Source organism: Urocitellus parryii, chromosome X (genome assembly GCF_045843805.1).
Source record: "Urocitellus parryii isolate mUroPar1 chromosome X, mUroPar1.hap1, whole genome shotgun sequence".
Classification (NCBI taxonomy): Eukaryota; Metazoa; Chordata; class Mammalia; order Rodentia; family Sciuridae; genus Urocitellus; species Urocitellus parryii.
In genome coordinates, this window is record NC_135547.1 from 39,846,410 (window position 1) to 39,860,553 (window position 14,144).

Sequence of the window (14,144 nt, forward strand, 5' to 3'; positions counted from 1 at the left end):
AGAAGCTTTATTGCATGTTCTCACCTAATTTATTTCTCAACCTGGTCCAACCAGGGAGCCAGGCTTTCATATTCTACCATTCCAACCTGGCTTTCATTTTCTACCACTGTCTGATAATTCCTCTTGTCTCTGTCTCTTAAATAATGGTGTTCCCCAGGATTCTGTCCTGATCCACTATTTTTCCCTCTCCATACTACTCTGGGTTATTTCATTCTTGTCTATGTTTTAACTACCACTTATAGGCGGATGGCATTTAATTACACATCTTCAGGACAATCTTCTCCCTTAAGTTTCAGCCTTTGTATATCAAGCTTCCTGCTGAGGTTTCCACCTGAATATTCCACATGGTCCTTTGACTCAACATGTCTAATACAGAAATATTCCCTTTCTCTACAAACTTCCTCCTTTTTCTGTATTCTCTATTTCAGTTGGTGTTACCACTATTGACTCAATTACTCCAGTTGATTTTTAATATCATAATAACTCCTCCCTTACTCTGACCTTTGACATTTAAACAATTGCTAAATTTTGAACATTTTACCTTTTAAAAATTTATTGGGTCTATCTTTCCTCTCCTTGACTCTCAGTTTCCAAATATAGGCCACCAGCATATTTTGTCTGGATTACTGCAATAACATCGTTTTTCTTCCAAGCTTGCCTCTTTCCATCCATCCTTCTCATATTAATCAGCATAATCTGTTTTTTTTGTCTTTTCTTTTTTTAGACTTTAAGTTCTTTGGAGGTAGGAACTATATCTTATTCATGTTTGTGTCATGAGTGCTTAGTATATAGGAGGCATTCAGGATTTTTCTTTCAAAGACTACCCCTCATTTCTCATTTGTATTCCAGTTTCCTATCTCTACCCTCCCCCTCAGTATACCTCTGTTTGGATAATTTGCCATTATTTCAAATTTAACATACTTAATTCCAAATTTAACTCCAAATCATCTTTTCCTCAAGCCAGCATAAACCCATAAGTCCTTGCCAATTTTCTGTTGATCATCAATTGGACAGCCAACAAGTCTGCTGATTGTTCTTTCATAATGTCTTTCTTTTCTCACCCCTTTTGACCATCTACTTCCCATCATCACCTTTCCAGTACCACCTTCTTGGATTACTACAATAGCCATTTAATAGGTTTTCCTTTTACAATGCATTCTATACACTGATTTGAGAGATAAAAAAGGAAAAAATAATTTTTATTATATAAATTCTTGTTCAAAATTCTCTAGTGATTGAAGGTCCTCCATCCTGTACAACCTTAATACAATCTTATCTCCAATTTCTCCCCAGCTGCATGAACTGGTAGACTGCTTCCCCAAATTACATACATGCTCAATCCCAACCTCAAGCCTTTGATTTATGTCCCTTTTTGCCTATTCAAAATTCTACCCACCATCAAGACCCAAATCAAATCTTACCTTCTCCATTGACTCCTTCTTGATTGAGTCAGGTCCTAATAAGCACCTCCCCACATTTTCTAAATTGTTATAGCCTTCTATCTGTACTATTTATCTTGCTTCAACCATACATGTCTTGTGTTGTTGCTTAATTTCTTCCTGTTTGATAGTTTCATTCCTTCAATTAGATTTTAATACTCCTAGAGAACTGAGACTATGTATTACATTTGTGTACTCCCCTTTGATGCCTAGCTCAATGCACAGTGGATGTTTCTGATTGAGTAAGAAGTGAATTAAAATGGGAATTTAAAAAATATTTCTTATTTTTATTCTCAGAGGAAAGAAACTTTTGAAGCAAAACACATAATTATTTTCTAACTCAGGAAACATCAAAAATATAATGCTGAAAAATTTAAATAGAAATAGCAGAGATCAGAAAGGTAAAGGTTGGGAAATTTCTAGATACTAATGAACTGACTTTTCAGTATAGCTGCTAAGTTCTTTCAGTTACCCTGAATAGCTACTATAGCCATATTAAAATGTGAGAAGAAAAATCTTTCAAAGAGCAAATAGAAAATATCCTTGGATTATCTATACATAGTGCTCTTCTATACCCTAACACCGATGATTGAAAGTCAGTTCTACTTGTTTTCAAATTTTCCAACTCTGTTAACAATATTTCTCCTAGTAGAGTTTTAGGCACAGGTAGATCTATGAGATACTTCTAACCCTAAGGCACAAGAAAGAGTCACATTTTTTTTTTTTTTTTGCAATAAACACGTTTGGATCTTGAGTCCCTGTGCAGGCTTTTCTGGTTTGGTGTTGAAGCATATTTGTCCTGTTGACAGATATAAGCATCTTGGGTGCAACTGTTACAGGTATAAATCAGAAAGGTAGTCATGTATGCATCATTATAAACTTGCTTTCTCGTAGAGCAAAGAGGTTTTTTTATTCAATTATAAGTCTTTCTTCAGATTCCCAGAGCTATTTGATAGCAACTTTCGTTCTTTCACAAAACTACATTCCTCACCCTTCCATTAGCATCGAGTGCATACTTTTGACTGTAATCCCTCCTGCTACTCTTTAAGGCCGGTTGATGGAGTGACGGGTCTCACTCTACCCAGATACTGCTTGTTTGGAGACACCATGAACACAGCTTCTCACATGGAATCAACAGGGTTATGTGAGTATCTATGGATGGATGGGTGGAATAGTAGCATCTACTTTTGGGAAATGATTCTTTTTTCAGGAGAGGATAAGAAGAACAGGGCACTTGATTTTGTAATGTTTTAAAGAAAAATAAAAGATAATTTGAGAAGATGAAGATTTATCACACATTTTCCTGGTCTCTAATAGCAAACCAGTAGGGGGTGATGTTGGCCTGAACATGTACCTTTCTTGTTCTAGAAATAAAGCTGTAGCTAAGTGGCACTGAAACAGCCAGTCAATTTGATCAAAACAACTTAAAAAAGTCTTTTGGGTAAAGGAAAGAATTGGCCAGCCTAGTGGGTGTGGGGGAGTCATGTTGAGAAAAGAACTAGGTAAGAGAGTGACATTTTCAGTTTTTCAGCTAGTTTGTGAAGACACACTGGAACCAGCTGCCTCCCAGCTGGCTGCTATTCACTGCTCTAGTCCTCTTTTTGAACTGGTTAGGACCCCAGGAGTTCTGGCTTCATCAAATAACCCCTAGAATTTAGCTAACAATAATCCCTTAATCTAAGGAGCTTGGAATTCTGAAATAATTAATTCCAACTATATTGTGTAAAAAATCTTTAGCTTCTTCAAAACAAGCATAATATCAAAGATTCCACGTCTTCTTCCCTTCTTTGAGAATAAAACTACGTAAACCATGATCCCACTTGTCTGTTGCTGACAAGATACTGGCTCTACCCTTTCTTGTTTATTTACTGCCACTACTGAGATAATGTCAGAAACACAATGTACCTTTTACCTATATCATGGTTGAGCAAAGCAATTTTTCATGCTGTTATAGGAAAAGCATAGAGAACAACATTAAATTTTATATACAGTTTTCATGGATTTTATGTTAAAAAGAAAGAAACCATTTAAGCCCATAGGAGCCCTGGCTCTGGCAGCTACTAGGCAAGATAAGCTCTTCCCCAACTTTGGCAGTATACTCAAACTAGTCCCTGATGATATGGTGGCCTATATCACAGTGGGTGGTGCCCTGTCTGACCCCACTCCCCATCACTCATGTTCAGAAACAGGCTTACACAATGGGTCCAGTCTTAGTCAATCTATCCTGTGTAGCCATGATTAAGGAGGCAGCACGGAACTTAGAAGCTGTTGTCAGAATAAATTTTCTGACATCTGGGAAAGTCTTCAAACTCTACAGATATGGCAGAGGCCATGGAAGTAGTCATCCAGGAACCACTGTGTGAATATGACTTTGCGTATGACTTTGCTCTTGCAGTGCAACCCAAGATGAAGTGAAATTGATCATGGAACCGCAATGCAGATTTGGCACAGTATGCTGGACTGATGTAAGCTTGTAGAAGGCTGAAGTCATATTCTGGTCTGCACTACAGAAAACTCCACACATTTCACATTGCCAATAAAGAGTTGAAAGCAGAAATTGAATTTTGAGATTTAAGTAGCACCTTGTCCAGTGAACAGGCAAGAAGAAAATGAAGCAAATCACTCACAGCAGGTGTTTATTAAGTACTGACTATGCAAAGAAGGTATTGTGAGGGATACAAAGAAACATACACATGTGATCTCTGCACTACAGGAGCTGTTTAGTGTGCTTTTCTGAAAGCTAATGACTGCGAGCTGAATACGGCATTAAGCTCCACAAGTGATTGAACATCTGTAAAGAGGTAACCTCAAGCCTCACATTGAATATGAAACCAAGACATGTAACAGGTCGATTAACAGAAAATCAATTTTACCAATATTTCATTTTTATCCAGTTGCATCCACTGAGATTCTGGGGTGGAAGTGACTAGTCACCTAGCCCTGGAATGACTCTCCTTACCACATCACTGACTGGTAGTTAGAATTGGCCATCCATTTTTCCCCACCAGCAGGATCACCCTGCTAAACGCTCCCTGAAGATGGAATATTAGCGTGATGGCACAGTTTGGACTGAGATAGACTGGCCAGGCATGTGGTTTTCAGAAATAGGACAACCTCTTTTGAGCAGAGGCATTGGGTCATCATTAGTCAATGAGGAACATGTAAACAACAGTACTAGGCTGTTAAGGGAAGGAAAATCATCATGAACATACATGGTAAAAATTTCTTGCAGTTCTTTCAGTCATGCCTTCCCATTCAGATTGTAATCAGCTTCTGAAAGAATGGTTCTGAAGCTTGTGTGAGAGCAAGTTTTGGATTATTTAAGACCCAACCTCAATAATGTGACAGCTTTCAGGAAGATTAAGGATCTTACCCCAGTTAAGAAGGAGATTATTCAGACAGGCATGATGGCACACACCTGTAATCCCAGTGGCTTTTAGAGGCTGAGACATGAAGATCACCAGTTCAAAACCAGCCTCAGCAATAGTGAGGTGCTAAGCAACTCAGTGAACTCTTGTCTCTAAATAAAATAAAAAATAGGGCTGGGGATGTGGCTCAGGGATTAAGAGCATCTGAGTTCAATACCCAGCACCAGAAAACAGAAAAAAAATAAGGAAATAGTTTTAGTTCATTATTGTTCGTTAAAGAATTAGACTTATGCACTTAGGTTCTAAATTTATTTTAAAGTGGTAGTTCCCCAGATAAAGTTCTTATCCCATGTTTATTGGAAAATAATACATTCTTGTGGGTACACAGCTAGAGACACCCACCTAAAGAGCAGACGTTAATGTCCAGTATCCATAAAATTTTTGTTGACAGAGGTCTGGGGATATATCTCATTGATGTTTAAGTACAGCAATATTGAGATATAATTGTAAACATGCATGAATTTTTGTCTCTTTATACAGTTTTTTGTCTCTTAAGTAGTATTACATTAGTATATAAAGTTTGGAAGTTCAGCTCTAGGAGCAGCATATGAGAGAACCTACTGAAGACAAAATTCCCTCAGAGGAGGTCATGTTTCAGTTGAGAGCACAGTGGTGGTTGCTGGTCTTTCCATCTTCAAGTTAAATTAACACCTTTCTATTGCATGGCCTTTCATCTGAGATGGTGTCTAGGAGGTTGATAGGTGCTACAGCTAACGCCTTATTTGGGCCTGGGGAGAAGGCCATCATTCCACCTCCTCCTCCTGTGCAACCCTAACAAAAGCTCTCTCTCAGGACTTTGCTTAGGATCTAGTACACTTTGAAGTGGGGTCATTTATTAAATCAAGAATTTATCAGTGATTTTATCAATGAGAAAGCAGCCAAAGTCATGCCTCTCTTTATTTTCTGGCTTACCATATTCATGTCAGTCTCAGTATTGTTTCAATTCTTCAACCTCTGAGTGAGGGCTATGAAGTTGAGTTTCAGGGAAGAACAGAGCTCAAGGTATAATGTTCTTTTGTTTTTGGAACCAAACCACTTGGATACACCTGCTTCTAGAGAGGTCATGGTCTGCTGAAAGAGCTTACCTGAGAGTCTGAGACACAGAGCTATAATTTAGCCAGAATCTCCAGCTCCATCTGCTTCAGTTTTTTTCCTCTGTAAAATATGGCTAAACAGGGCTGGGGTTGTAGCTCAGTGGTTGAGCGCTCACCTCACATGGGTGAGGCATCAAGTTTGATCCTTAGCACCACATACATAAATAAATAAATATAACAGAGATATTGTATCCATCTACAAAATATGTAAAAAAGTATACAGTTAAACAATTGCCTCAAAACAAAGGTTGAATGTTTTCACTGATATACAGATGCTAACATACAATGGGGAGCAGATAGAAGTTGAGTGGGTTAGACAAAGAGGAATGAAGGGAAGGGAGGGAAGTTGGGAAAAAGAAAGTGAAATGAATCTGACTTAACTTTCCTATGTACCTACATGAATATATCACAGTGAATCTCACCATTGTGTACATCTACAGAAAATTAATTTTAAAAAATAACTATGGTAAATGACAGAAAGATCAGTAGAGGGAAAGGAGTAGGGGGTGGTGAGGAAGAGGTAGTAGGGACTGAATTAGAACAAGATATATTCCATGATTTTATAATTATGTGAAAATAGATTCTACTGTCATGTATAACTAAAAAAACAATGAATGAATGAATGAATGAATAAGTAAATAAAAATTATATGAAATAGGTAAAAATATATGGCTTAAATGGTTGGGGGAGGGGTCATTGAGACTACTTTGCTTTTTTCAGACTCTAATTTGCAACTTTCTTCTCTTCCAAACTGTTCAGAATTCAGCTTTCTGAACAAACTGTATTGTTATTTTCATTTTCTAACTCCAATTTTGTTTACTCTTTGGAAGTGTTGGACATTGTTCAATAAGCAATACTATTGGAGAGTTTGAGTACTCTATTCACCTACTCAGTGTCAGCACTTTCTGACTTTTCATTTACACCATTGGCTATTTACAGAGAGGCTTTATGTCTTTCTCCAAGGGCCAGGAGGAACAAAGTCAGTTCCTATGAAAGACCAACATTTTGGAGCATCTTTTATCTCTTTGGGAGCTACACTTGACCTGGGATTCAGGATTGGAATAACTTTCCTTTTTCCTTTTCCACTGAATTCTTCTCATCTATTTCTGGACGGTCCCTGGTGACCTGGTTGTAAGAGACCCCAGTGATATGATAATCTAACTCTCTCATTTTCAGATGAAGAATCAAGACCCAGAGAGGAGAAGCAATTTGAGCAGGGTCACACACTCAATTGATAGCAGAATCAGGCCTAAATTCAGAAAGTCTGATTTGCTTCCATGAAATCACATGGCATATAGATGATTTTCTTAGTGATTATTCTTGGGAAAAGCAAATGCAAGGAACTGGGTGATATGCAATTTATTTCCCCTAATGGTGGTAATTTACACGTAACTAGATTTCAGAAGTTAAATATTGGAAGACCTGATTCTAGTTGATCACTTCCTTTTTATGTCTAGTCTTAGTTTGTCTTTTCTAATAGTTTCTTAATATATTCCAGCAGGTGGAATGAATCACAAAGGAACAGAACCTCCCCCACCCCACAATCTCTGCAGAGAACTCACACAGTGAGGTTATGGGGGTAGGGATATTACTTGGGCAGTAAATCAAATTGCCTGAGTCTTTAGTGATCCCTCTATACATCCTGTCATTTCTTAGCAGAGGAGGACAAAGATAGCTTGGTTCCTGAAGTACTTTCCTCTATATTTCTTGACACAGAAATTTCATTTAAAAACGGAAGAAACGCCACTTTAGAAGCTGAAAAAGGAAAGACGTGACCCCACCCCCATGATTTTTATTACTCCACAAATTCTAGTTATAAGTACTTGCATTTGGGGGAGTTTTGAGTACAAAAGCAGGATCTACTTCAGAAAGATCCTTTGCAGCTTCACTGTTTCCCTCATCCCAGGGAATTTGGGAACATTCTACAGCAAGTTGGAGGGAGAATCATTTCTTCATTGCCACATTAGGCATTGGTTATTGGGGCAGCAGGGGCCTCAGAGGGAAGAGAGATTGAGAGGAAGATACTGAAAGAGGAGAATAGGCACTAGAGGAAATGAGAGGAAGGAAGAGAAGACCCAAAGAAAAGAAGGCAGAGGACAGGAGACCATTTCTGTATCGGTACCATTTACCTCACCACAGTGAGGCCTTTTAACCATAGCCGACACAGGAGGATCACAAGTTTGAGGCCAGCCTAGGCAATTTAACAAGACCACGTCTCAAAAAGGGCTGGGGATGTACGTCAGTGGAAGAACACCCTTCAGTTCAATCATCAGTACTTTAGAAAACAAAAAGTATTTGCATTTCTGTTCTGTAAGTATTGGTACTATTTTGTGATTTTTCTTCTTTTCCCTCTCTCTTCCACCCCACCCTTATTCAACCCCCTCATGCTTGCGCATCCGTGCACACTCTTGCACGCGCGCACACACACACACACACACACAAACACACACCAGCAATTGAGCTAAGAAATAAAGAGGTTGTATTGACAGATTCATGAAGGTCATAAGGTCTGGTCTCTAATTCTTGCCCTATCAATGACTCAGTGTGTGACATTGGACAAGTAACTTTATCCTCTCTGTGCTTCTGTTTGTCTACATAGAGGCCTCTTCTGACCTGTGATTATCTGGAAACCCATTAATCTCATGACCTTTAAAATTCCCAACAGTTGTTTTTTGGCATCTAGACCTGCCCCTTGACCCCAGTGTGTTGGAGAAGCTATGTGGTGTGGATGGAAGAACATTTAAAATTTGAAGTCTAGTAGGCTTGGATTCAAGTTCCAGCTATGCCTGTGGATTGACAAGTCTTTTAATCTCCATGAACCTCAGTGCCTCCATTTGTAAAATGAGTTTAATAATAAAACTACCTTCCAGAATTTTTCTGAGGATTAAATAGGACAGGAGGAGCCAAAATCTTTTAAAATCGTTGTGCCAAAACAAACTGTTATTATTTGGGAGGTCTCTGGGACTGCCCAGGGACTGATATTGGGTCAAAGAGTGTGCTTTAGGCTTCAGTTGTTGCCACACTTGTTTCCCTTCTTCCCTGTCTTCTGAAGAATTATGGAAGTGGAGTGGGTAAACAGAGAGGTAGGACTCTAAGAATTCTCCTGGATGAGTTCCAAAACCTCACAGTACCCCCAGAGCTCCCCTGAATACTTTGATTTGGAAGCTTGCCTGAGCCCATAACACTCCCATCTTTTGCAACTACCAGTTTTGGCATCTTAGTGTGTCCCTGGACCTATCCAAGTCTCTGCATAATCCTGGAATCTACAAAATTCGCTTGAAAATTGGCATGTTTTTCTAGTGGCCTCTGGATCTCAAGACAAACAGTCAAATATGGATGGGGGTAGGATACTCGAATTTGAGTTTTAATAGTGTGTTTTACCAAAATGAAGTCCAATGATCCTTAAGTATTCAAAGTGTTCAAGGGTTGAGGTTTCCAGTTAATGGAACACTCTGATTATTTATTGAGCTACTGTCTGTACAAGACACTTTACTAGGTACTGTGAGGTAAAGAAAGAGCTTTAGAGTTGGACTTAATGGATTTAGAATCCAAAAGATGGCCCAATAGTTATTATTTAAATGCTATTGTCTGCTGCTTAAGGACTGGGTCATCTCTATAATCCTGGCACTAGTACATGAAGGGCAAAATAAATGCAAGTATGAGTGATGGAGTATATTTTCAAGATTTTTCACTTCTTCTAAAAACAGAGTAGTCCTGAATATATTTACCCTATTATCTGAGGTTTAGGGTGGGTTGGTTACTAGTTAAGGGGAATTGGGCTACAGTGACATTCTTTTCTAGTTTTCTCATAGAGGGTTTGTTCTGAATCTTGAACCAAATATTTGCAAAATGCTTTGAGATTCTCCAGTGAAATGTGCCACTTATTATTATGACTATCATCTTTATTATTAAGGGAAGAATACATGTGATGTAAAATAGGGAACAGTGGATTTGATGTGTGCAGGGGGCAAATCTAATTGAAATTGCTAAGTTAAACAATTTAGAACTGTTCCAAATGAGAGCTGCTGAGAGTGAGACCATATTTCAGATTAATGGTTTGGAAACACATACCATTACTTTTCTCAGTCTTAGTAAACACATTTTTTTTTCTTATGGACTAGAGGAAGTGAGAGTACGATCAAAAGAGAACTGAAAGGAGGAGAGAAAAGCACATTAAGAGGAAAGTGTACTAGAAAGAGGAGAGGGCAGAATAGAGAGAGAAAATTTGATTATTCTGATGTCATCATGCAGGCCTGGGGAGATTAGCTTGGGTTTTTTCTCCTTTTCTGTCCTCAGACCTATGATTCCTTATAAGTATCTAATGAAAGCCTCCCTGTGATCTTGTCATACCCATAAGAATCCCATAAGTTGGAAGAAAAGAATACTAGAGAAATAAAGACTTCTCAAGGCAACCAAACAAGTTTTTTGCACAGCCTATTTTCCATTTCTGTTCCTTTTGTATGTTTTGTGAAAACCATCAGATGGCTGGATGCAGAGAAAGGTAGACTCTGAAGGCATACACTTTACATAGAGTAAACAATAGCTTTCCTGAGCAATAGGTAAGAAAAATATGTAGAAAAGAAAACTCCAGGGAATGGTGACAAGGGAAAATCACAGGCATTTTCTGAGCTAACATGAATGTCTGTACCCTACTGATCAGAAGGGCTTTTTAGGAAAATTGAATATAATGTCCCCCCCCCCCCGCCATTTTGTCTATAATAAGGGCAAATGCACAGAGGAGACCTTCTGGTTGGTTGGAAAGAAAGGCTTCATGAAGCCTCTTCTTATGCCCCCACCAGTGTGCAGAGATGGGTAAGTGGAGTTCACACTTAATCAGAGTTTTCCTATTCCTATTCCCTAGTCTGCCGCACTCTCTTCACCCTGCAGGCAAGTGGGCCATGGCCTGAAACCATCAGAGATTGCAGCCTTCCAAAGAAGAAAAGCAGAAATCAGTTGGTGAGAAACAAGCCATAAGGTAATGGCCAGTAGGAAAACAGAGCACAGGAGCTTGTCAAATTTTCAAAGCTGGGGCTCCCTTTGGCACATGTGCTAGTCTCAACCTTCACTCTGTTTGGCAGAATGTGATGGAGCTGGTGAACTTCCAAGCTCCACTGAGTTGGGCAAAACCCTTGTTCTGGGGAGGCCTGTTACAGAGTGTGCTACACCTGAGGGAAGTTGGCTGCCCTGGCCAGAGAGAAACCCTTGCCTTCTGCACTGATAACACATTTGAATGCTAACAAGACTGGCCTTGTTATCCAGTTTTCAGGCAGGAGCACCTGCTTTTCCCATTGCTGAGCATCTGGGCCACATGGTGAGCCACGTCAGGTCTTCAGAGACTTACTATCTATCTAGGCAACTCAGTGGTACTGAGACTACCTCCTTTTCCTGCAATCTATTGGCAAGACCATCTTAGGGGATGCTTATGTCATTTCCTCTGGAGGCACTGTCTGATCCCTTCCAAGGTTGGTACTGCCAACCAAAATAAAGACTGGCAATTCTTTGACAGCCTGACTTGGATTCAGGATGATTTTCCCCATCCCTCTTCCCATACTAGGATGAGATGATTCTGAGACAACAATAATCATCTAATTATCAAGTAGTATCACCTCCTCGTATTTTTAAAACTTTTCAAATTTGTTTTAATTAGTTATACATGACAGTAGGATGCATTTATGTACTTTGATATATCATACATAGATGGGATATAATTTCCCATTTTTATGAGTGTATATGTTGCAGAATCATGAAGTCACATATACATACAGTAATAATGTCTGTTTCATTCTACTATCTTTCCTATCCCCACATACCCTCCCCTCCCCTCCCATCACTTCCCTCTACCTAATCTGAGGTAATGCTATTCTTCCCTAGTGCCCCCCACCTTATTGTGAATTAGCATCCACATATTAGAGAAAATATTCAGCCTTTGGTTTTGTGGGATTGGCTGATTTCTCTTATCATGATATTTTCCAACTCCAACCATTTACTGGCAAATGCCATAATCTTCTTTAAAGCTGAGTAATATTCCATTGAGTATGTGTGTGTGTGTGTATAACATTTTCTTTATCAATTCATCTATAGAGGGATGCCTAAGTTGGTTCCATAGTCTAGCTATTGTGAATTGAGCTACTGTAAACATTGATGTGACTGTGTCACTGTAGTATGCTGATTTTAAGTCCTTTGTGTATAAACCAAGGAGTGGGATAGCTTGGTCAAATGGTGGTTCCATTCCCAATTTTCTGTGGAATCTCCATACTGCTTTCCATAGTTGCACCAATTTGCAGTTTCACCAACAACATAAGAGTGTACCTTTTTCACCACATCCTCACCAAAATTTATTTGCTGCCTATATTCTTGATGATTGCCATTCTAATAGGAGATGAAATCTTAGAGTAGTTTTGATTTGCATTTCTCTAATTGCTAGAGATGTTGAACACTTTTTCATATATTTGTTGATCAATTGTATTTCTTCTTCTGTGAAGTGTCTGTTGAGTTGCTTAGCCCATTTATTGATTGGGTTATTTGTTTGTTTGTGTTTGTTTGTTTTGGTGTTTTAAAAGTACTTTATATATCTTAGAGATCAATGCTTTATTGGAGGTGCATGTGGTAAAGATTCTCTCCCAATCTAAAGGGTCTTGCTTCACATTATTAATTGTTTCCTGTGCTGAGAAGAAGCTTTTTAATTTGAATCCATCCCATTTATTGATTCTTGATTTTACTTCTTGCACTTTAGGAGTCTTGTTAGGGAAGTCAGATCCTAGGCCAATGTGGTAAAGATTTGGGACTATTTTTTCTTCTATGAGGCACAGGGTTTCTCTTCTAGTGCCTAAGTCTTTGATCCACTTTGAGTTGTTTTTTTTTTTTTGTGCAGGGTGAGAGATAAGGGTTTAATTTCAATTTGGTACATATAGATTTCCAGTTTTGCCAGCACCATTTGTTAAATAGGCTATCTTTTCTCCAGTAAATGTTTTTGGCACCCTTGTCTAGTATGAGATAACTGTATTTATGTGAGTTTGTCTTTGTGTCCTCTATTCTGTACCATTGGTCTGCAAGTTTATTTTGGTGCCAATACCATGCCATTTTTGTTACTATAGCTCTGTAGTATAGTTTAAGATCTGGTATTGTGATGTCTCTTGCTTCACTTTTCTTGCTGAGGATTGTATTAGCTATTCTGGGGCCATTATTTTTCCAAATAAACTTCCTGATTGCTTTTTCTATTCCTATGAAGAATGTCATTGGGATTTTAATAGGAATTGCATTAAATCTGTATAACACTTTTAGTAGTATGGCCATTTTGACAATATTAATTCTGCCTTTCTAGGAACATGAGAGATCTTTTCATCTTCTGAGGTTTTCTTCAGTTTCTTTCTTTAGTGTTCTGTAGTTTTCATTGTAGAGGTATTTCACCTCTTTTGTTAGACTGATTCCCAGTTTTTTTTTTCAGGCTATTGTGAATGGGGTAGTTTTTCTAATTTCTCTTTCAGCGGATTCATCTCTGATATTCCTTTCAGTATTTACTCTCTTATTTATCTTTGTAGCTTATTCTCTCTTCCATGGAAACTTTGACCCTAAAGTCCATTTCTTCCTCTACATATCCTTGATCCACATATCATAGGATTCTAAGGTAAATGTCAAGACATCTTCACACCTCCTACTCCTTTGTTCTCTATCATGGTCCAGAATAATCACAATACTAGCAGCAACTACCAAAGGCATTCACATATTTCTTATTCTCTCACTAGCCTCTGTGGACTTAGTCAACTCTCTGTGACTTCATTGTACATCTTCATTTCTGCAACAATCACAGGTATACAGAAAGGAAGAAAGGCTTCTGGCACCGCTCTGTGCCACCCTGCCACCTGGGATCTTGCTTTGTTCTTTCCTGTTGACCAACATAAGCAGATAAGTAGCTGAGACACACAACCATCTAACTTCTAGAAACATTATTTCCCGTGGGTTGAAAAATACAGGGACACCTTCAGTCACAGACACACAGTGTGTGTGTGTGTGTGTGTGTGTGTGTGTGTGTGATGGAAGAGCTTGGAAGCTCTTAGAGGATTTTCCTTTTGTCAGGATGGTGTAGGCATTGAAGATATTGTATAAGAATGCATCCATTCCTAAGAATGTATTGGAAGGTCGGGGCTGTAATTCAGTGGCAGAGTGCTTGCCTAGCATGAGTTCAA

The 14,144-nt window shown here is 38.7% G+C and overlaps 1 protein-coding gene across 1 annotated transcript in view; it reads left to right on the forward strand.

The window, feature by feature from the left end:
* Positions 1 to 10,935, forward strand: part of Gucy2f (guanylate cyclase 2F, retinal) — an 87,082-nt gene extending 76,147 nt beyond the window's left edge. Inside the window, 5 exon segments of the mRNA XM_026396770.2 lie at positions 2,489 to 2,578; positions 5,752 to 5,869; positions 10,685 to 10,773; positions 10,849 to 10,907; positions 10,910 to 10,935. Coding sequence (XP_026252555.2) covers positions 2,489 to 2,578; positions 5,752 to 5,869; positions 10,685 to 10,773; positions 10,849 to 10,907; positions 10,910 to 10,935 — 382 coding nt within the window.
* The last annotated feature ends 3,209 nt before the right edge of the window (positions 10,936 to 14,144 follow it).